General features: G+C 41.9%; 3 protein-coding genes and 1 long non-coding RNA gene across 7 annotated transcripts; 2 read left to right on the forward strand and 2 right to left on the reverse strand.

Annotated features, from left to right (window-relative positions):
• Positions 1 to 81: 81 nt before the first annotated feature.
• On the forward strand, positions 82 to 754 carry LOC107392342 (uncharacterized). Its single transcript, XR_001573770.3, has 3 exons — positions 82 to 203; positions 328 to 438; positions 617 to 754. It is a non-coding gene; the product is annotated as an uncharacterized lncRNA (long non-coding RNA).
• Positions 755 to 6219: 5465 nt separating this feature from the next.
• Positions 6220 to 8032, forward strand: LOC107392347 (ubiquitin thioesterase OTUB2). 2 transcript variants are annotated; one of them, XM_015970097.3, is made up of 6 exons: positions 6220 to 6355; positions 6444 to 6527; positions 6606 to 6724; positions 6791 to 6875; positions 7452 to 7643; positions 7729 to 8032. In XM_015970097.3, the coding sequence occupies exons 1-6, from the start codon at positions 6350 to 6352 to the stop codon at positions 7966 to 7968; spliced, it is 726 nt and encodes a 241-aa protein (XP_015825583.1). In that variant the 5' UTR covers positions 6220 to 6349; the 3' UTR covers positions 7969 to 8032. The 2 variants fall into 2 exon arrangements, with proteins under 2 accessions (XP_015825583.1, XP_015825584.1); XM_015970098.3 differs by having other exon boundaries at positions 6231 to 6355; positions 6444 to 6534.
• ddx24 (DEAD (Asp-Glu-Ala-Asp) box helicase 24) lies at positions 7964 to 12965 on the reverse strand. The gene is made up of 9 exons (XM_015970092.3): positions 12858 to 12965; positions 11866 to 12774; positions 11386 to 11790; positions 11150 to 11303; positions 10428 to 10940; positions 9792 to 9867; positions 8672 to 8860; positions 8416 to 8545; positions 7964 to 8343 (listed from the first exon to the last, which is right to left on the reverse strand). The coding sequence occupies exons 2-9, from the start codon at positions 12668 to 12670 to the stop codon at positions 8069 to 8071; spliced, it is 2547 nt and encodes an 848-aa protein (XP_015825578.3). The 5' UTR covers positions 12671 to 12774; positions 12858 to 12965; the 3' UTR covers positions 7964 to 8068.
• A 2700-nt stretch (positions 12966 to 15665) lies between these two features.
• Positions 15666 to 18160, reverse strand: serpina10b (serpin peptidase inhibitor, clade A (alpha-1 antiproteinase, antitrypsin), member 10b). 3 transcript variants are annotated; one of them, XM_015970094.3, is made up of 5 exons: positions 18057 to 18160; positions 16623 to 17251; positions 16266 to 16539; positions 16037 to 16184; positions 15666 to 15958 (listed from the first exon to the last, which is right to left on the reverse strand). In XM_015970094.3, exons 2-5 carry the CDS (start codon positions 17218 to 17220, stop codon positions 15767 to 15769), a joined length of 1212 nt encoding a protein of 403 aa, XP_015825580.3. In that variant the 5' UTR covers positions 17221 to 17251; positions 18057 to 18160; the 3' UTR covers positions 15666 to 15766. The 3 variants fall into 3 exon arrangements, with proteins under 3 accessions (XP_015825580.3, XP_015825579.3, XP_054597572.2); XM_015970093.3 differs by lacking the exon at positions 18057 to 18160 and adding an exon at positions 17382 to 17467; XM_054741597.2 differs by lacking the exon at positions 18057 to 18160 and having other exon boundaries at positions 16623 to 17360.
• Between the last annotated feature and the right edge of the window lie 520 nt (positions 18161 to 18680).

An 18680-nucleotide genomic window follows, 5' to 3' on the forward strand; every position in this document is an offset into this window, starting at 1 on the left:
GTCGTTTGGATTGCGCCGTGCCAAATTGTGTTTATAAGGAAACAAACTGTATCGACTTGTTGCGGATTTGTTGGATAGAGTTTTGCTGTTGTATTTTGGATTTTTCCTTACCCTCACGCTCACTTTTTTCCGCTGACTTCATGGATCGTTCCAAGAATTTTTCCCCAGTCTGAAGTAATTTTGATCTTTTGACGCCAAAAGAGGTAAATTGTTTTCTCCATTTGGCAACGTTTACTGTTATTTCTGTATTTTAAATGTGTTTGTAGTCTTTCTCTGGTAAGAGGCTTAAATTGTTTTCAGATAAATTAACTATTTATTTTATTGTAGGTGAAGTGTCGGCTCTGCTCCACAGAGCTGTCTACTCCAATAAGAGCACTTCATCAATGCTTAGGCATTATAAAGCTTGGCTTGGCAATGATGAATTGGTAGATACCCCAGGTATGTTGAAATTATCACCAAAAAATCTGAATTGTCAAAATAGTCTTATTACACACCCTCTGAACACAGTTCAGGTATGAAAACACATTTCTTTGTGAATATTTGTTTATTTCTGCGTAAGTTTGTCATGTGATAGTAAACCAATGATTAACAGACTTATTTCCAATTTATTTGTTAGGACACAATCTCTGGAGACACCTTGATATGGAGGTTGAGGAGAGCAGGATGACCTCTAATACTACAGCCACTTCCATAATTGAAGTCCAACGCTACGTGGCTGAAAGAAACACACCAAGAACACAAGACCCATTACAATATTGGAAAAATAACCAGAATTTATATCCACACCTTTATCAACTCGCACTTCAATTCTTATGCACACCATCTTCATCTGTACCCTGAGTGTTTTCTAAGGCAGGGGAACTTGTGTCTAAGAGGAGAAATCGCCTTGGAGCAAACACTGCAGAAACTTTTGTTCCTCAATAAAAATGCATAAATGAATCCATATTTAGTCTTTTATTTTGTATGATCTAACACCGAGGTTAACACATTTACATAAGTTAAAACTTTTACTTTGATTTTTATTAGACACATTCAGATTTAACATGCCAACTCATTGTAGCATTTACACAAAGGTTATAAGCAACTGTTAAACTCCTTTCATAAACAACTTAACAAATTGAGTAAATTAAATTCCACAATATGATATTTTGATTACAGAAAATTAAAACTTGCACACCTGGTGTTGGTTTGCAGCATGTAAGCTTTTCCATCTTATTTACCTGCAATGATTTTAGAAATACTGCAGGTGTCACTATTGAATGACCAACACGGTGTCAATACAGTGCCGACACAGTTTGTCTAGTGTGTCAAAATACACTCCTTGAGGTATCAATCATATCATCATTCCATCACTAGCCAACAGTCCTTTACTTCTTCTTCGTCTTGGTTTTGGTTGGCGCTCGGAGAACAATGAACATGTTACCGCCACCTGCTGGTCAGGACAAGAACGACACCAAGTGAGAACTTGAAGTACAAATCCAAAATATAAACTTTCTTTCATTGTAAAAACCAGGGTTCAAAATTAACCTTTATGATCATCACCTTGGATTTCCACTAGCCATGTTTTTCTGCAGTCAAAAAAGAGATTATGAATGCCACTGAATAAAGATTTTGTCATTTTATTAACACTGCTGTTGTGAAAAATGCACACATACTAAAATACACACAAGAACATATAGAAAGTGCAACATTGATTTATTTTTTCCCACTGTATCTCTTCCCTCTGAATCAAACATCCTCATCCTCAGAGCTCTCTGAACTTGTTTCTTTTTCTGAATCTGAGTAAGCATCACTTTCTTTTGTTGCATTTTTGCGCACAAATTCAGGCCTGCGTCTGCGCAAACTGTCAGCATGCCAGATGTCAATGGCTTTGGTTGGATCAAAGTCAAAGGAGGTCAGAGAGGGTCTCACCTTTCAGAATCAGAAAAACTTTATTTATCCCAGAGGGGCAATCAAAAAAATAAAATAAAAATAACAGCAGAGCAGCATGATGTTGGACATACCGTAAATCCTCTAATACAGGCCCGGGCCTGTATTTGACTCAAGCTCATCAAGCTCCAGGCCTTTATTGGAAGGAGGGCCAGTATTAGAGGCAGGCCTCTATTTCTATTTGAGCAAAATGAACTAATGGTTCGCTGGAGTTTTTGACAATTAAAATTGCGCCCACATTTTCAAAGTTAAACACATTTCTTTTAACAACGGTAGTTTCTGCTTCAGCCATCTCCCCCCTCCCCCTGATCAGCAGCCGCAAACTCACTGATGCGCCTGCAGCCTCTCGGAGTTCCTGCTGCTCTAAACATTAAAATAATTATTTCATTTTCTGTTCCTCACTTCTGATTACCTTCAGTGGTGTCTGTTTGTTGCAACCACCAGGTACAAAAGCTAACTTGTTTTTATTTGATTATTTTTCTGTCCTGTCTGTTTATTATCTTCCTGCATCTCCTCTCAATCCTAAAGAGAAACTGCTACCTGGGTTCATATATATTCACCTCATGAGTTACCTTTGAGCTGCAGTTCTAAAAGATCTACCAACCGCAAAAACAGCGGAGTGCTCGCTGCTTGCCGGCCGCATCAGTGATCGGTGCGTCACCGGAGGCCAAGGTGATGCGCCCCGCTCCACAGCGAAACGCATCAGGCGCAAATAAAAGACAGAAAGCATTAAAGGAAATGAACCGACATGAACGATCGCTTGTTAAATTAGTTTTTGAGGTGGCGACACCTGATTTGATAAAGTTACTGTGGCCATGCTCAGGACACAGATCTACCGACCGCAACAACAGCAGAGTGCTCGCTGCTTGGCGGCCGCATCAGTGATCAGTGCGTCACCGGAGGCCAAGGTGATGCGCCCCGCTCCACAGCGAAACGCATCAGGCGCAAATAAAAGACAGAAAACATTAAAGGAAATGAACCGACATGAATGATCGCGTGTCAGTACTGACGCTCTGGCACAGCGCGTTGCCCCCCCGAGCGCAGGAGCTTGTCACCTGCTGACAGCAGGCTGCTGTCTTTTCCGAGGGCTGCATCTTGCCGGTCATTAGGGTTGTCACGGTATGAAAATTTAACCTCACGGTTATTGTGACCAAAATTATCATGCTTTTCGGTATTATAGCTGTATTTTTTAAACGGTGTTGCATATGTTCAGAAAGCATTGATAGTCCTGTTCCACACAAACTGAAATAGTTTTGAAAAGGTTTAACAGTGTTTATTAAACCTAAAATAACACAAAGCCTTAGCAAAAGTGCAACTTTTCACAAGTAAAGGAACAAATAGCTTCTTTTTCTGGAACATGTTACAGTAGTCAGATACAAATCCAAACATTCAAAACATAAACAATATGTAAACAAATCAAAGAAACACCACTTGTTTTCTCATATACTTGTTTTCTTCATTATCAAAATGAAAATCTAAAACTCCAGTCCACACTTGACTTGAGCACTGTACAAGTCAACCTTAAAAAACTATGTATTTAAAATAAATAGCCACTTTAAACAAATTACTAAAACAACTACACTATGTAATCAAATCCAAATGTTCAAGTATAAATGGCATTGAATAAGTAAACAAATGAATGACAAGGAACTAGTTGTATATTTCGCTTCATCATCAACAAATAAGATGCTTCATCCAGCAACAGGGTATTTTTTGCTTGTGTTTTCAGCAAGACCCTCTAAAATTGGTCCCAACCCGGAAGTACCCAAAATTGCAGTTCCACCCTCATCCGCTGGGGGCTGGTATCAGAAGCGAGCAAATCCTCATTGACTCCCATGTTAAAAAATACCAATTTCACAGCAGAAATAAGCATGTTTACAGCCTGGTACGGTGGCGATCCTTGGAGGGAAAAGGGATAAAAGAAGAAGGATCACAGTATTCCCTTAAAAGGGGAAATGCAGATTAGTTTCTAAATCCCATGCAGATACTAAATTTTGATAAACTAAATTTATTAATTGATTTTACCTCACAAATTGTGTAAAAGCTGTGTCCTTTTTCATCTCCGAATGGATTAAATTTCTTTGATGGAATAAAACTTTTAAAGAGTAACAAAACCCCAAAATAACTTTTTTTGCTGCTTATAAACTGTATAACTGGGTGTTTACAAATGCAATCTTTCTGTTATGTGCATTTTTGACATGTTTGTGTAAACTTGATAAAATCAAGAATCTAGGTCTAAAATGTCTTAGTGCTGCCCCCTGTGGGTTGAACTGTAGCTACTGCATTTTTAATTTTTGATTGACTGGAGCTGGTACAGTTTCAGTCATCGGTACACTCTCCTCCCACTCCCCCTCCCTCCCAGGATGGAAATCCCCCACACTTCCATAGCATTTGTCAAATCTTGACTAGGGGTGGAGTTACATTTTCTGATGGTGTGCAGTCCCTCGTTAATGTTACTGTGGATGCTTTTTGGCGCTGATCAGTGACATCACTCACTGATGAAGCAGCCGCAAAGTGCTGACGTCCGTGCAAAGTCCTGAAAGGGCTGAAATTGTATGGAGACACACCTGCTGAGAGGGTCGAGCTCTCGTCTCCCCTGGTGAGTTTCCTCCTAGAATCTATCCTGAAGTCCCAACTATGAAAACACTCGTTTTTGAACATTTTCACCTTGTGACCAGCTGTGAGTTAACTTTTTGATCTGAACTAGTTTCTGTTTTGTTAAACTGAGGTCATTGAATGAAGTGACCTGCAACGGAATCTCTCTCTCTCTCTCTCTCTCTCTCTCTCTCTCTCTCTCTCTCTCTCTCTCTCTCTCTCTCTCTCTCTCTGTCTGTGTCTCTGTCTCTTTCTGTCTCTCTCCCTCTCACTCACTCTCTCACTCTGTATCTCTCCCTCTCACTCACTCTCTCACTCTGTATCTCTCTCTCTCTCACTCACTCTCTCACTCTGTATCTCTGTCTCTTTCTGTCTCTCTCTCACTCACTCTCTCTCTCTCTATCTCTGTCTCTCTCTCTCTCTGTCTCTCTCTCTCACTCACTCTCTGTCTCTCCCACTCTCACTCACTCTGTCTCTCTCACTCACTCACTCTCTCTCTATCTATATCTGTCTCTCACTCACTCTCACTCACTCTCTGTCTCTCTCACTCTCACTCACTCTCTGTCTCGTTCTGTCTCTCTCATTCTCACTCACTCTCTGTCTCTCTCTCTCTCTCTCTTTCTGTCTCTCTCACTCTCTCTCTCTTTCTGTCTCCCTCACTCTCACTCACTCTCTCTCTCTCTTTGTCTCTTTCTGTCTCTCTCTCACTCACTCTCACTCACTCACTGTCTCTTTCTGTCTCTCTCTCTCTCTCACTCTCACTCTCTCTCTCTTTCTGTCTTCCTCTCACTCACTCACTCACTCTCTCTCTCTCTCTCTCTCTCTCTCTATCTCTCTGTCTGTGTCTCTTTCTGTCTCTCTCCCTCTCACTCACTCTCTCACTCTGTATCTCTCCCTCTCACTCACTCTCTCACTCTGTATCTCTCTCTCTCACTCACTCTCTCACTCTCTCTATCTCTGTCTCTCTCTCTCTCACTCACTCTCTGTCTCTCTCACTCTCACTCACTCTCTGTCTCTCTCACTCATTCACTCTCTCTCTATCTATCTCTGTCTCTCACTCACTCTCACTCACTCTCTGTCTCTCTCACTCTCTGTCTCTCTCTCTCTCTCTCTTTTTGTCTCTCTCACTCTCTCTCTCTTTCTGTCTCCCTCACTCTCACTCACTCTCTCTCTCTCTCTGTGTCTTTCTGTCTCTCTCTCACTCACTCACTGTCTCTTTCTGTCTCTCTCTCTCTCACTCACTCTCACTCTCTCTCTTTCTGTCTTCCTCTCACTCACTCACTCTCTCTCTCTCTCTCTCTCTCTCTCTCTCTCTCTCTCTCTCTCTCTCTCTCTCTCTCTCTCTCTCGAAGCAGAGAGCTAGTGTCAAACAGCATCATTGGTGGTAAACAACCAATCACAAACTCACTCACGTTTAGGGAATATTTATGACTCACAGTTAAAACATGCATGTTTTAGGTTCTGTGTGACAGAAACTGGAGCACACAGGGAAACCCCTCCTTTATATCATGCGAACATGCTTGCACAAATACGGCTGCTGGGATTCAAACCAGCAACCTTTTCACTGTATTAATGCCACCAGGTGCGCCTCCGTGCAACCGAAAACAAAACTTTCCTCATCAAACTATCCCTTTAACATTACGTCGGTGGTATAAATTGTGTACTGTCCCTTTAAATGAAACGCACGTGGTGCAACCCTGTATTCTGAAAGTGGAACCAACTTCTTGTTTGGACATGTTTCGACTCGTGACGCACAAAGTCACGCACACTGTTACAAAACTGTAGTTGCATTATTTTCTTCCTTTTTTCCCCTGGTTGTTGAAATATGAAGGTAAGTCATGTAGTCATCTATTGTTGACTTGACGTCACGTTTCGCGTTTCGGTCTCGCGGATATGAAACAGTTTTATTTTCCCGACAGAAAACAAATGGAGGTCGGCAGCCTTGTTTCATGCAGAGAGGACATTTCTGCGCTGTTCCCTGCGGAAACAACTCCAAGTGCAAAGTACAACGTAGGCAATTCACCGGGTGCTGGTTAACACACGAGTCCACCATTTAAACATTATAATTCACCTTTCTTTAGGACTTAAGCAGCCAGTTTTGCGCTGTTAGGAAAGTGAGCGGAGATGGGAACTGCTTTTACAGAGCCGCCTGCTTCGCACACCTGGAGTCAGCCTTACACCACCCTAGAGCTCTGCAGAGGTCAGCTTCACACCAATGTATTATTATTATTATCAGAGGCGGTAATAATAACCACCGTGTTATCAGCTTTAAGGACAAGATCATCCAGAGTGGAAGAGTTTTGACGTCTGCGGGATTTGATGAGAGTTCCTTCAGCCACCACCAGAATACAGTAAAGTTCTTCCTCCAAAAATCATGTAAAAAGCTGCAGTAATTAATCCTGGCCCTCGGTGGCCACCGTCCTGCATATATTATGGTTTATCTGCCCCAACACACCTGACTTGAATTAATACCTGACTTGTTGAGAAGCTGCTGGTGTAATTAAACCACTAAATCTGGTGAGTGGGAGCAGGAAAACGACTAAAACATGCTGGGAAGTGGTCCTTGAGGGCCATCACTGGACAAAACTGATCATCATAAATGCTCCCCTCTGAATGCACGTGGGTAAATATGCAAATACTGGGTTTTGTTTCAATCAAATTTGTTCTTTAGCAGAAAAATTTTAATTTCTTACTTTTTTGGGAAATTTTGTCATTTTAAATCTTTGACTTCATGCAGAATGTAAAAGCACAACAATGTCATTTTCCATACAATCCTAATAATCAGGTTAAACAGAAACTAAAACTGCCAGTGATCACCCACCTCTGGGTTAAACAGCTGAAACCAGTTAATGAACCTGTTCTCTGGAACTGGTGGTGTAGGAAAAGATATTTTCTAGTGACCGTTTCCTGTTTTCCTCCTTGTGAAGCTGGTCCGTGTTGTAGAGCAATGTCTGGCTGATGAGCAGGAAGACACTTTACTCAGACTCTTCAACGAGAAGCTGATCTCTGATGGAGTGATCCAGTTTCTCAGGCTGCTCACGTCGGCTCACCTCCAGAACCACGCTGACTTCTTCTGTAATTTTGTCGAGGCGCCAGATCTCAAAGTCTACTGCTGTCAGGTTGGTCACCATGAGGTGCTGCCATCACTTAGGTGTTTACCCCGAGTGTTTAAAATAGATGCATGAAGCATTTCCCGTTATTCAGGAAGTGGAGACGATGGCCATGGAGTGTGATCATGTGGACATCCTGGCTTTGGTGCAGGCCCTGGATGTTGGAGTCCACATCGTTTCCATGGAGGGTGATAAAGAACAGCTAGCTCACCACATCATTCCAGAAGGTGTTGAACCATCTGTGCACCTCCTCTACCAAACATCTCACTATAACATCATCTACCAGCGAATTCACCGGAACCCAGATCAGCTCAGGAACACAGACTCTCTTTGATTGACGAAGATCTTTATAAAAATCTGTCTACATCATGAATTAAAGTCACTTTTACATAAAGTCATCCACCTGTCTGATTCGCTGGACATTTTCATCACCATCACTGCTGCTGCTCCACTTTCTTTAGTTTTTTCTGATTTGTTTGAAGCTTTTTCTTCAGCTCATCTTTCTTCTTCTGCACCGCAACCCTGGCCAGGGCACTTTCCATCCTTGCGCCGGGCGTGTGAGGCAGCGGGAGCTTTCCCATTTTCGTCGGGTACTTCGTTTTCATCGCACCCTTGAAAACAGGCTGCGAGATCAAACGCCTCAATTGCTTTTTCATCTCTCTCACCATCTTCTGCTGCTCTCTGTCCTCTTGCTCTTCTTTAGCGCCACCTATGGACCAAATGCATTATTGGTCACCTGTTTTAAATGTGTTTTAAATAACTGGGTTGATGTTGGTCTTACCCAGTAAAAGATCATCATCCAGGTCCACCTCCAGGGCTGCTGCAGCTCGTCTGAACCAGGAGTTATGCTGCTTCTCTCTGCCGTTGTAGTACTCGATCTTCTCTATGCTCCTGGCAACGTTTACTCGTTCCTGTGAGATCACATCAGTAAATCATTCAATCTAAACTCTTTAATGTCTTAGAAACATGTTTGCTGACACGACTGTAACTATAAATATTCCTGGTTTAATAAAAAGATAAGTTTGAGATTGACTCACCTTGACTGCCTCCATGCATTTGATCTCTATTGGGAACTCTGGGAGTTCCTCATCCTTTCCCAGAGTCTTGTAAATCTTTCTGAAGTTCATCATGTCGTCTGGGCCCATGAGCAGAAAACTCAGCCCCTCTTTTGTGGCCCTCGCTGTTCTGCCGCTCCTGTGGACGTAAGTCTCAGACGTCCTAGGAACCTGTTGTGAGCAAATATGAATATTTGTGAGAAAACTTCATTAAAGAGGTTTTATTTTTCAGCAGTATTAAGAAATCTCCTGGATACACAGAAAATGCTGCATTTAGTTGCTGCTGGTAACATTTGCAATTATTAAAATAAAAGGCAACGTTGATGGGAATGTAAATGTTTCCAAAATAAATCAGCATGATCTGCCATGAAAGTTAGGAGATCAGATTTGTGTAAAGACCAAGTTCACTTGTTTTTTCAATGCATTTGCAGTGGTCTAGTATAAATGAACACCTTGTGAGTTGATCTCTGTGGGGGAAAAAGCTCTGGCACTCCCTCTTTTAGAAATTAGAAGCTATTCAGAGAGATGAGTTAAAGACAGCAGGATTTTAAGTCGTATTTCTTAATATTTAGAATTCTTGCCTCTGATTGGCTAACAGCAACGTGACTACAACTGACTCTGCTCTGCAAAGTTGATGTTTTATCTCTGCAAATAACACACGCCTGAAGGAGCTCTGCCGTGTGGTGGAGTGGGATGGAGCTGCTAATGCAGCTAGCTTCTACTAGCAAAGATGCCCTCTGCTCTCTTGTGGACGCTAAATCACTAACATCCTTCCCCGTCGTGAGCCAACATGAGTCTTAGTGATCATTTTCAATACGATGGAGAAGTGGCATGCTTTTGTAATCTGAGCATTTGCCCATCTATATCAATGCAGGAAATAGGGGTAGAAGACTATTTTCACATTTAGCCAGTATGTTAAGCTCAGAGTAACTGATTGTATTTCAAAAATAAGAAGTAAAATTAGCGTCTCAGGGAACTTGCTCTTTGGCCTTGGCTGCAAGCAAAGTGGAGAAATGTTATCTACGTCTAGACAAAGCAGCAACAATTTACAACTTTTACACAAAACACCCATTAATGGTAGGTAAAGGTCTTTAGGTTTGACCTGGTAGTGAATAACATGTTGAACATCGGGGATGTCCAGGCCTCTGGCCGCCACATCAGTCGTCAAGAGAACACAGCTGCGAAGGCAAAAAGTAAAAAGCCAGATTCAGGAAGGTGCATCTTTAAAGGTAATGCTCATCATTTCAGAAGTTAATTATTGTTTTTGTGAGTTTATATTATTGGAATTATTTTATTTAACTGAAAAGTTTTTATAAAAATCATGTTTCAGTAACAACAAGAACACACAAAATCATAAGTTACAGTGATCCCTCGCTACTTCGCGGTTCGTTTATCACAGATTCACGACTTCGCGGATTTTTTCTTTGGAGGCTTATTCAAGGGAAATTCGCAGATTCGTGGCATTTTTCACCGATTCGCGGTATTTTTCTATGTGAAATATCAAATTCCTGTTTTTTTTCATCAATATCATCATAAAATGCACTTTTTGTAATAAAACTATAAAAAAAAAACAAGTAAAAAAATTTTCTCTTGAGTTTTACCCACAAAAAGAGAATGTGCTGTACTGTAAATATGGTGTCCCTACTTCGCGGATTTTCACCTGTCGCGGCCAGGTCTGGAACGCATCTACAGCGATAAACGAGGGATCACTGTACACACAAGTAAGCGCACTGCTTACTTTTCCCCCTCGGCAAACCTTTCCAGGTTTTTGAGGCGCTGTTTCTGGTGCATGTTGCCGTGTAGAGGCAGCGGAGAACAATCCAAGATCGCCAGCAGAGAGGTGAGTCTCTTGATGCAGTCAATGCTGTTTGCAAACACCATGGTGCGTCCAGGATGACAAAGCAGGAAGTAATACAAGTAGAAGTCCTTCTCGTCCTTCTGACAGTGGATCCGTGTTTCCGTCAGCGTCTCAACCGTGGCCTCCTTCCTGGTGAGGTCAACGATTTTGGGTTTAGACTTAATCCCCACCTTCTCCATGAGAATTTCCAGTTTGCTCCTGGAGTCCAGACTCCTTTTCTTCTTCTGCAGGAGGCGGCTGGGCAGGCTGTGTGCCATCATCAGAGTAGCAGAGAAGACAAATGTTTGTCTCGTAGGGTTGCTGTGAGTCGTGTTCAGCATCTCCAGCAGACTCTCCAGCTCTGCAAAGTGACCTCTCTCGACCATGCGGTCGGCTTCATCGATGACCAGACACCTGCAGCACCAGAGCCAGACAGGTGCCAAAAGAAGCATGCATGTAATTAAACTAATAATGCTGAGTTTCTATGTTTCTGACAAAAGATGCAGTTGGTATGGATCTATAGTTTATTGCTTTGTGATTTGTGGATGCTTGCTATCATATTTTTCATATTGGGATATGAGTTTTATGAATCAGATGCTGAAGGGATTTGAACTGTGACGTACTTGAGCTGTCTGAGGTTGAGCAGGTGAGGATGTTGCTCCTTAATTAAGTCCCACAGACGTCCCGGAGTGGCAATGAGGATTTCGGGCCTGCGCTTCAGCATCCGTCGTTGTTTCGGCTGAGACATTCCTCCTACAACGACCGCCGTTTTGATATCTGCAGCACAGAAACACCAACAAAAGTGTAAAAGGAGATACATCCCGCGGCGGATCAACACTTCTGTGTAATAAAAGCTCACCTGTAAATTTGGTGATAGCGTCAATGTGATGTTTGACCTGAACAGCCAGCTCCCTGGTGGGAGTGAGAACCAGCCCAAGGAGAGGACGACTCCGACCGTCAGCTTTCTCCTCAAAATCAAACTCCACTTTGTCGATCACTTTAACACACCCAAGCTGCTCATTCTCATCGCCATCCTCGGCATCTTCTTCATCAGAGGCTTCTAGAGTCTGATCTAAATCACCTTCCTCTGAATCTTCATCACTGTCCTGGTTGGGTAATTCTGTGGGAACATCATCTGACGGTAAACGCAAGCTCTCCGCCGTTGAGGCCGGTCCAGTGTCCTCAGTTGTTCTCTTTGCGCCGCTTTTCCACTCCAGGATGGTGTGGATCATGGGAATCCCAAAAGCCAAAGTCTTACCACTTCCTAAAATTGTACACAAGCAAGGTGAGCCAATAATCTTAATGACTGTTTAAAAGATGAAAGTTGAAGTGACCTTACCAGTCTCAGCTGCTCCCAGTATGTCCATCCGATCTCTGATAGCTGGTGGCAACGCCAGGGCCTGAATTGGTGTGGGTGAGCTGAATCCCAGACTGCTCAGTGCCTTCAGAACCAGGGGTGGCACAAACAGATCCTTCCACGCACTCACATCAGACTTTTTGTCATCAGAACCAGACAGTGCTGCATTTGCCCAGTTCTGAGTCTTTCTCTTAAGAGGCTTTCCAGATTTATTATGACTGGATTTTTCTGGTAAACGTTCCAAGTCTATTTGTTCATCTGCAACCACATCCTGAACCCTCTGCTGCTTTACTTTCTTCTTCTTCTTCTTCTTCCTTTTTTTGGTACCAGCTGATGTATTTTCTAATACTTCTGCTGTTTTTTCTTCATGTGCTGCATTATTTCCTCCTCCGTCTTCACCAGCAGATTTATCCTCTTTTGACACAGCTTTATTATGATCATCTGATGTTTTAGCAGCTCCTTTCTTGTTTTTTCTCTTTTTTGCTTTTTTCTTGACAGGTTCAGTTGTGTTTTCTGCCTCTTTGCTCTCCACCTTCCCTGTCTCCTCAGCTTTTCTTTTCTTTGCCTTCTTTGTTTTCAGCTCTTTAGCAGCTCTGGCTGCAGCCTTCTCGCTGTCTACCAGGCGGTAATCTGTCAGCTCTTCGAAGCACACCAGATCCTCCAGGCCCTTCTCCACAATTAGACTGGGATCCAGCTCCACGGCTTTCCACTCGCCTCTCGTATCGATGCTCCACTTCACTGCCTTCTTCTTCTTTCCAGAGGAAACACGTTTGTTTTTAGGTTTCATCTTCTGTACTTTCGTGTTCCTGTAAACAACTGTCTCGAATAAAGATTCAGTTACTGCTAAAATGTGACTTTCCCCACGCTGTGTGTCGCGCCTTTGTGACGAAACTGCAACGACAATTACAAAAACATGTAAATTAGTTGTAAAATGTTTAAATTAAGCTACATCAGTCATAAAGGGAAACAAATACCTGGTTTAAAAGCAAGTTGCTTATAAAAGATGTTTTTGATCTACATCCACGCATCGAACAAGTACGCCGCCATGACAGTGCGTCACGTGGTTTGTAAAAACTTTATTTGTCAAACAACGGAAGACAAATCCCAAAATCAAAACTTTCCAGATTAGCCTAATGAAACCTATTATTTCAGTTTTTATTATTACATCAGGGTTCTGGGTGTTTCTCAGTAAAAATGTACAATCGTGAGAACATTTATATTACGTTTTGCTGTAAAAAGTAGTAATATGCACAACTCAAAAGTACATAATAGTTGAGGCTATAGTTTTCTTTTGTATATTTGCTCGTCTTAAAATCATTTTTGTTTTGGGATTTCATTTACTGTTGAGGTTTTACGATGTTTTTTATTCAAATAAATATTTTGGACAATGCTTCTAGTCACACTAACATTGTATTTTTGTTGTATGGGCCAGACAACAATCTAAGGTTTAACTTAAAAAGCCCTCTCAGGTGTCTGGTGACCATCCTTAACCATCACATAGAAAATAAAACTGACAAGAGCAAATAGCCAGTGTTAGATTAGCCAAGAACAGGTCCTAAAATTAGAATATCATGACAAAGTTGATTTCTTTTTGTAATTCCATTCAAAAAGGGATACTTTTATAGTAGATTAATTCATTAAACACAAACTGATATATTTCAAATGTTTATTTCTTTAATTTTGATGATTGTAACTGACAACTAGGAAAATCCCAAATTCAGTTTCTCAGAACATTAGATTATTGTGAAAAGAGCCAATATTGGAGACTCCTGCCACACTCTAATCAGCTAATTAACTCAAAACACCAGCAAATGCCTTTAAATGGTTTGTCACCCCGGCTTTCCACCAGCCATGAAAGTGGTCGCGTAATGTAAAAGAGGCATTTTACCCATTTATGTCGATGATTTTACCCCGCAAGCCCCTGGAGCAATGATGCAAAATGGGAGTTAAAGTCTTCCACACAGCTGATCCCGTGACGTTACAAAATCACGGAAGAATTGTAACACCACCCGTGATTTCAGAACTCCACACACAATAAGCAAGCAGAAAGGTAGCTGCATTACTCACAAAAGGTCTGGTTTATTTTCTCTTGTTTACATCTGCTCTGGGGGTTATAGCAGGAAATGACATACGTTTACCTGCATGTTACTTTAATTTTGAAAGTTTCTACACTGCTTTGCATATGACTTCCTGTCTGGTGCGATCTAAACTGCACAGTTGGGCATGTTTTGGAAGTTTAGCACGTAAAAAACATACTCAAAACGTAACGATAGCATGCCCTCGCTTCAAAACGTCACGGTAGTGGAAAGGAACTCATCCACGATAACGGCAGCCAATTCTGGCATCCTTCATTTTGCGACACTTTCACGTGCAGTGGAAAGAAGGGGTCAGCCCAGTTCTGTAGGCTACACAATCATGGGGAAGACTGCTAACTTACCTGTCCAAAATATGACCATTACACCTTGCACAAGGAGGGCAAGACACAAAAGGTCATTGCTAAAGTTGAGGGTGTTTAGGTTGCCATGTCAAATGACAGCAAAACACTGTCAAGTCCTGCTTTTTCCAACTCCGCCGCATCACACGTCTTAAATCAATCCTCAAACAGATGTATACAAGACATGGGTCTTTGTGTCAAGCTACTCTTGAACAAGAATGTCAGAAGCATCTCACCTGGGCTAAAGACCAAGAGGGCTGGACTGCTGCTGACTGGTCCAATGTTATGTTCTGACTAAAGTTAATTTTGCATTTTCTTTGGAAATCAAGATCCCAGAGTCTGGAGGAAGAGAAGCACAGAATCCAGTTTAAAGTTTCCAGTTAATGGTTTCAGGTGCCATGTCATCTGCCGGTTTTTGCCCGTTGTATTTTGAGGTCCAAGGTCAACGCAGCCATCAGGAAGTTTAATTTTTTTGGCAGTCGCTTTTGTCCAAAGCGACGTACAATTTTTAACTTGCAGGGCATGTGATCTGTAGGGGAAACCGCAGTACCCGGAGGAAACCCACACATGCATGGGGAGAATACGCAACTCTATGCAGAAAGCCACAGCGGAGTTTCGAACCTGCAACCTTCTTGCTGCAAGGCAACAGTGCTAACTGCGCCACCAAGCAGTAAGTTTTAGAGCTCTTCATGCTTACTGCTGCTGACCAAACTTATGGAGAGATCATTTTTCAACAGGACTTTGCAGATGCAAACAGTGCCAAAGTTACCATTACAAGGTTTGAGGACCATGGTATCCCAGTTTGATTGGCCAGCAAACTCACTTGACCGTAACTCCGTGGATAACCGGGAGTTGTGAAGATTCAAGGCACCAGACCCAACAAGAGCTGAAGGACACCAGAGCAACATGGGCTTTCAGAACACCTGAGCACCACACTGCTGCAGTAATCCAGGCCAAAGAAGTCCCCACTAAATATTAAGTTGCTTAAACTTCTCAGCTGACATTTCTAAGAATTTAGAGTCAGTCTTAAAAGTTTTCCGATACTGAATTTGGGATTTTAGTCAGTTCTGACCAAAATCGAACGTTTGAAATATCCGTTTTGAATACAATTACTGAAGAAAAAAAAAAGTCAACTTCTCTTGATAGTTTAATTATGACCAGCATCTGTGTGCTAGGGTACGATGTGTCCTGCTGAATGAAAACAGATCAGCCTTTGTAAATTAGTTCAGCTCTGAAATGAAAGTAACCTTTGTTAAACACTGATGCATTCACCCAATAGCAGCTTTAATATAAAGCCTTGCAAATTTACTCCGTTTTTAAAGTAGGAACCAACTGAAGACATCCAAAACACATTTCAATATTTTAATTAGTTGTAGATTTAACAGAAATTGAGGGATTTAAAGATCTTAAAACCCTTGAACAAGCATTTTCAGAGTTCAGACAGTTCGATTAGTTTTTGGTGGGGTCAATCACCCTGCCCATGAAAAGCAGGGACTTGGTCTCTTCGTGGTATATGAAGAAGAAGAACGGCCGGTCAACGATAAACATCCTTGGTAGGGAATATGGAGTGATGCCGACGGTTGTAGCAGCAGCAGCAGTTGTTCCCGTCTCGTCGACCTCAATCACCGCTTTGTGCAGCACCTGGGATTTAAGAGAGATTGATGTCTGGACATGCACGGGATTACCACATGAGAAAAAAAATAAAAAAAGATGCCCAACCTCTGACACCATGAGATCTTGTCCCTCACCGATCCCTGTCAGATTTGCTGAAGTGCTGAAGAGACTGGTCATGCCCATGTCTGGGAGAATGTTCTGCAGTGCGTAGGCTTGCTCCATCTTGAATTTTGGCACGTGGACTTCCAGTTTTCTATGAAGACACAACATTACGCTGATGCTTGTTTAGGCAAGAGTTCAGGCATTTTCAGCAACCTTGGATTTAGTCACTTACGTTTTGCGCAGGCCTTCGATCCAGCTGGAGAACTTCTCAGCACTGATCTCCTCATCAATTGAAGTGTAATCCACGTTTTTGTTGGGGAGCAGGATAAGCATGGAGACACCATCCTGGTAAGGCAGCTTCAGCACCCTGGCTCCCAGGAGGACATCTTCAGTTACGAAGAACCTCGCTTCCTTCATCATCATGGACACTTGCACAACGTTGTAGTTGTCAATGTGAAAGGCGGCGCTCTCGGTTAAATTAGGGTTGAACGGATTCTTCCAGGCTCCTGTGTTCAGGGGGAACGGTGTTTTGTTAAAATGTGACACTTAAGGGCAAAGGTGCACTCGAACAAGCAATGAGTCAACTCACCCTGGAAGTAAATACTGTTGATTAGCAGGAGTCGAGTCGTTTCATCTAGAGTGGAAATCATTTTAACAATTTTACCTCCAGTCTTCTGTTTGATGTATTCATTTATCAAAGTGATGCTCTTCGTTGACTCTGCAAAATCTACAGTTCTGATGTCTGCTTGAAAAAACGTCTTCAAGCGGTCCTCAAACGTCTTCTTCACCTCGAATTGCTGACTGATGAAAAGGGCCATGCTTTGTTCCAGTTTCAAAGATCCGTTCTGGGCAATGTTCTCTTGGAGGAGCTGAAATAGTTTTGGGATATGTTCCGTCTGGTTGGTCTCCAGCTGGTTCAGGTCCAGCCCCCTTAGGATCTCTTCTCGAGTGATGCCACCAGAGGCCATTAAGAGAGAAGCAAAGGTCGTAGAGACGCTCAGAGGTGAGAAAAAGATGTTTTTATCGTTGTAATTGGCCAGTTTTCTGTAGAGGTTCATGGCAAAGTCTGTGTTTTCGTAGGAGAGCTCCAAGATGGCCGCATTTGGAGGTGGTGATTGATGAGTAGGAGTGAAAAAGCACAAACAGGCAAGGACGACGAGAAATGCCATTTTGATCTTGGGTACCATCAAAAACTGGATCCAGGAAGGTTTTGAGAACCTGAAACATGGAAAAATCTTTAGATGTTTAAACTAGAGCTCAGATACCACCTTGGTGTATTCAACCAGATCCTCCAATTACACCAAAGTCGTAACAGAACAGCTCTTAAGTTTGAATCTACCATACACACCTTTCAGCTTCAGCCAGTTGAGTTCTGAAAACTCGATTTATTTGGGGAAACAAAGTGCAAGTGTGCTCTTAAGGTTACTAATTAACTTTACAAGTGGGAGAGACCTCCCCTTCCTTCCCCACTCCCAACAAAATAACCCCTACATGTTAAAAGGTGAAAATAAGTCAGTCTTTCCCCATGTAAGCTGTACATGAAGAGTCTCCTACACCCATCAGAAGTCTTCCAGGCTTGTTTTATTTGTAGAGACAAAGTTACAAGTCAGTGGTAGTCACATTGCCGTTAGCCAATCAGAGGCAAGGTGTCTAACTATCAGGAAATAAGACTCCAAATCCTGCCATCTGAAGCTCAGCTGTGACACGGCTCACTTCTAATTCCAAGTACACTACAAGGCATTCATTCCTACTAGAGACCATGCAAATGTTTTAATTAAACAATTCAGTTCAAGTTTATTTATAAAGCGCCAAATCACGAGTCATCTCAAGGCACTTCACAAACATTGCAACATAGTTCAGGCCATTAAGCCAAACAAATGTTCCACACCTTTAAAAAAAATCACAAAACCTCCGGTTTTGTTCTAGTTCTCATCAAACAGTAAAACATCTATCTCTTTGCATTCCACTAACATTTGTTTTACTGCAGATTTGGACTTTTTTTTTTTTTTTTATTCCAACTCACCACACAGCTGAAGGCAGCTTCTCAGCCAGCACTCCTTCCCCTGTTCCAGGTTAATGTGAGGTATTTTATACCACCCAAATCAGAGCCCTTGCTTAAGTGGCTGCAGCTGCATTGGGGGCGGTTCATGGGATTTAGGCGTAATGAGGGCCGGTAATCTTATTTATTATGTTTGCATATACTTTTATGGATATAAAGCACTTTCTCAGTTTTTTGAACATATTTATGAATAAAGTTGGACTGGATTATGTAAGCAGCCTGGTTTAGTGTGTATTTTAATGTTTAATGCAAACGGAAAGTTGAATAATATAAAAAATCATGAGCACTTTTACAGAATCCCAAGATCCGTCAACAACCAAAAAGCACAAAGACAAATGTCACACAAGTTAATATCACTTTAATCCTGCAACACTAAACAGTACATTAAATGAAATAATCAATTGTGCAAACATGAAAACAAACAGTACTTAAGTGGTTGAAAATAATAAAGGGACCAGAAAAAGCCAACATGTAACAATTCATCCTCTCACACGTGTGCATTTAAAAAAGAATAAACCATACAGCCAATCCAAGACAACAATGAAAACATCCGATCATCCTTTCATTTTTTTTAGGCTTTTAGATAAA

The sequence above is a fragment of the Nothobranchius furzeri genome, chromosome 18, assembly GCF_043380555.1.
Source record: "Nothobranchius furzeri strain GRZ-AD chromosome 18, NfurGRZ-RIMD1, whole genome shotgun sequence".
Lineage (NCBI taxonomy): Eukaryota > Metazoa > Chordata > Actinopteri > Cyprinodontiformes > Nothobranchiidae > Nothobranchius > Nothobranchius furzeri.

Excerpts from the sequence above, each read along its gene's own strand:
- LOC107392347 (XM_015970097.3), top strand. Across the intron at positions 6,725-6,790 it reads CACCCTAGAGCTCTGCAGAG|CTTTAAGGACAAGATCATCC; the intron begins GTCAGCTTCACA and ends CCGTGTTATCAG. Across the intron at positions 6,876-7,451 it reads TCAGCCACCACCAGAATACA|CTGGTCCGTGTTGTAGAGCA; the intron begins GTAAAGTTCTTC and ends CTCCTTGTGAAG.
- ddx24 (XM_015970092.3), bottom strand. The coding sequence starts at position 12,670 with ATGAAACCTAAAAACAAACGTGTTTCCTCTGGAAAGAAGAAGAAGGCA. Across the intron at positions 11,304-11,385 it reads CGCTATCACCAAATTTACAG|ATATCAAAACGGCGGTCGTT; the intron begins GTGAGCTTTTAT and ends TCTGTGCTGCAG. Across the intron at positions 8,546-8,671 it reads AATGCATGGAGGCAGTCAAG|GAACGAGTAAACGTTGCCAG; the intron begins GTGAGTCAATCT and ends GTGATCTCACAG.
- serpina10b (XM_015970094.3), bottom strand. The coding sequence starts at position 17,220 with ATGGTACCCAAGATCAAAATGGCATTTCTCGTCGTCCTTGCCTGTTTG. Across the intron at positions 16,540-16,622 it reads CAACAGTATTTACTTCCAGG|GAGCCTGGAAGAATCCGTTC; the intron begins GTGAGTTGACTC and ends CCCTGAACACAG. Across the intron at positions 15,959-16,036 it reads AAGATCTCATGGTGTCAGAG|GTGCTGCACAAAGCGGTGAT; the intron begins GTTGGGCATCTT and ends CTTAAATCCCAG.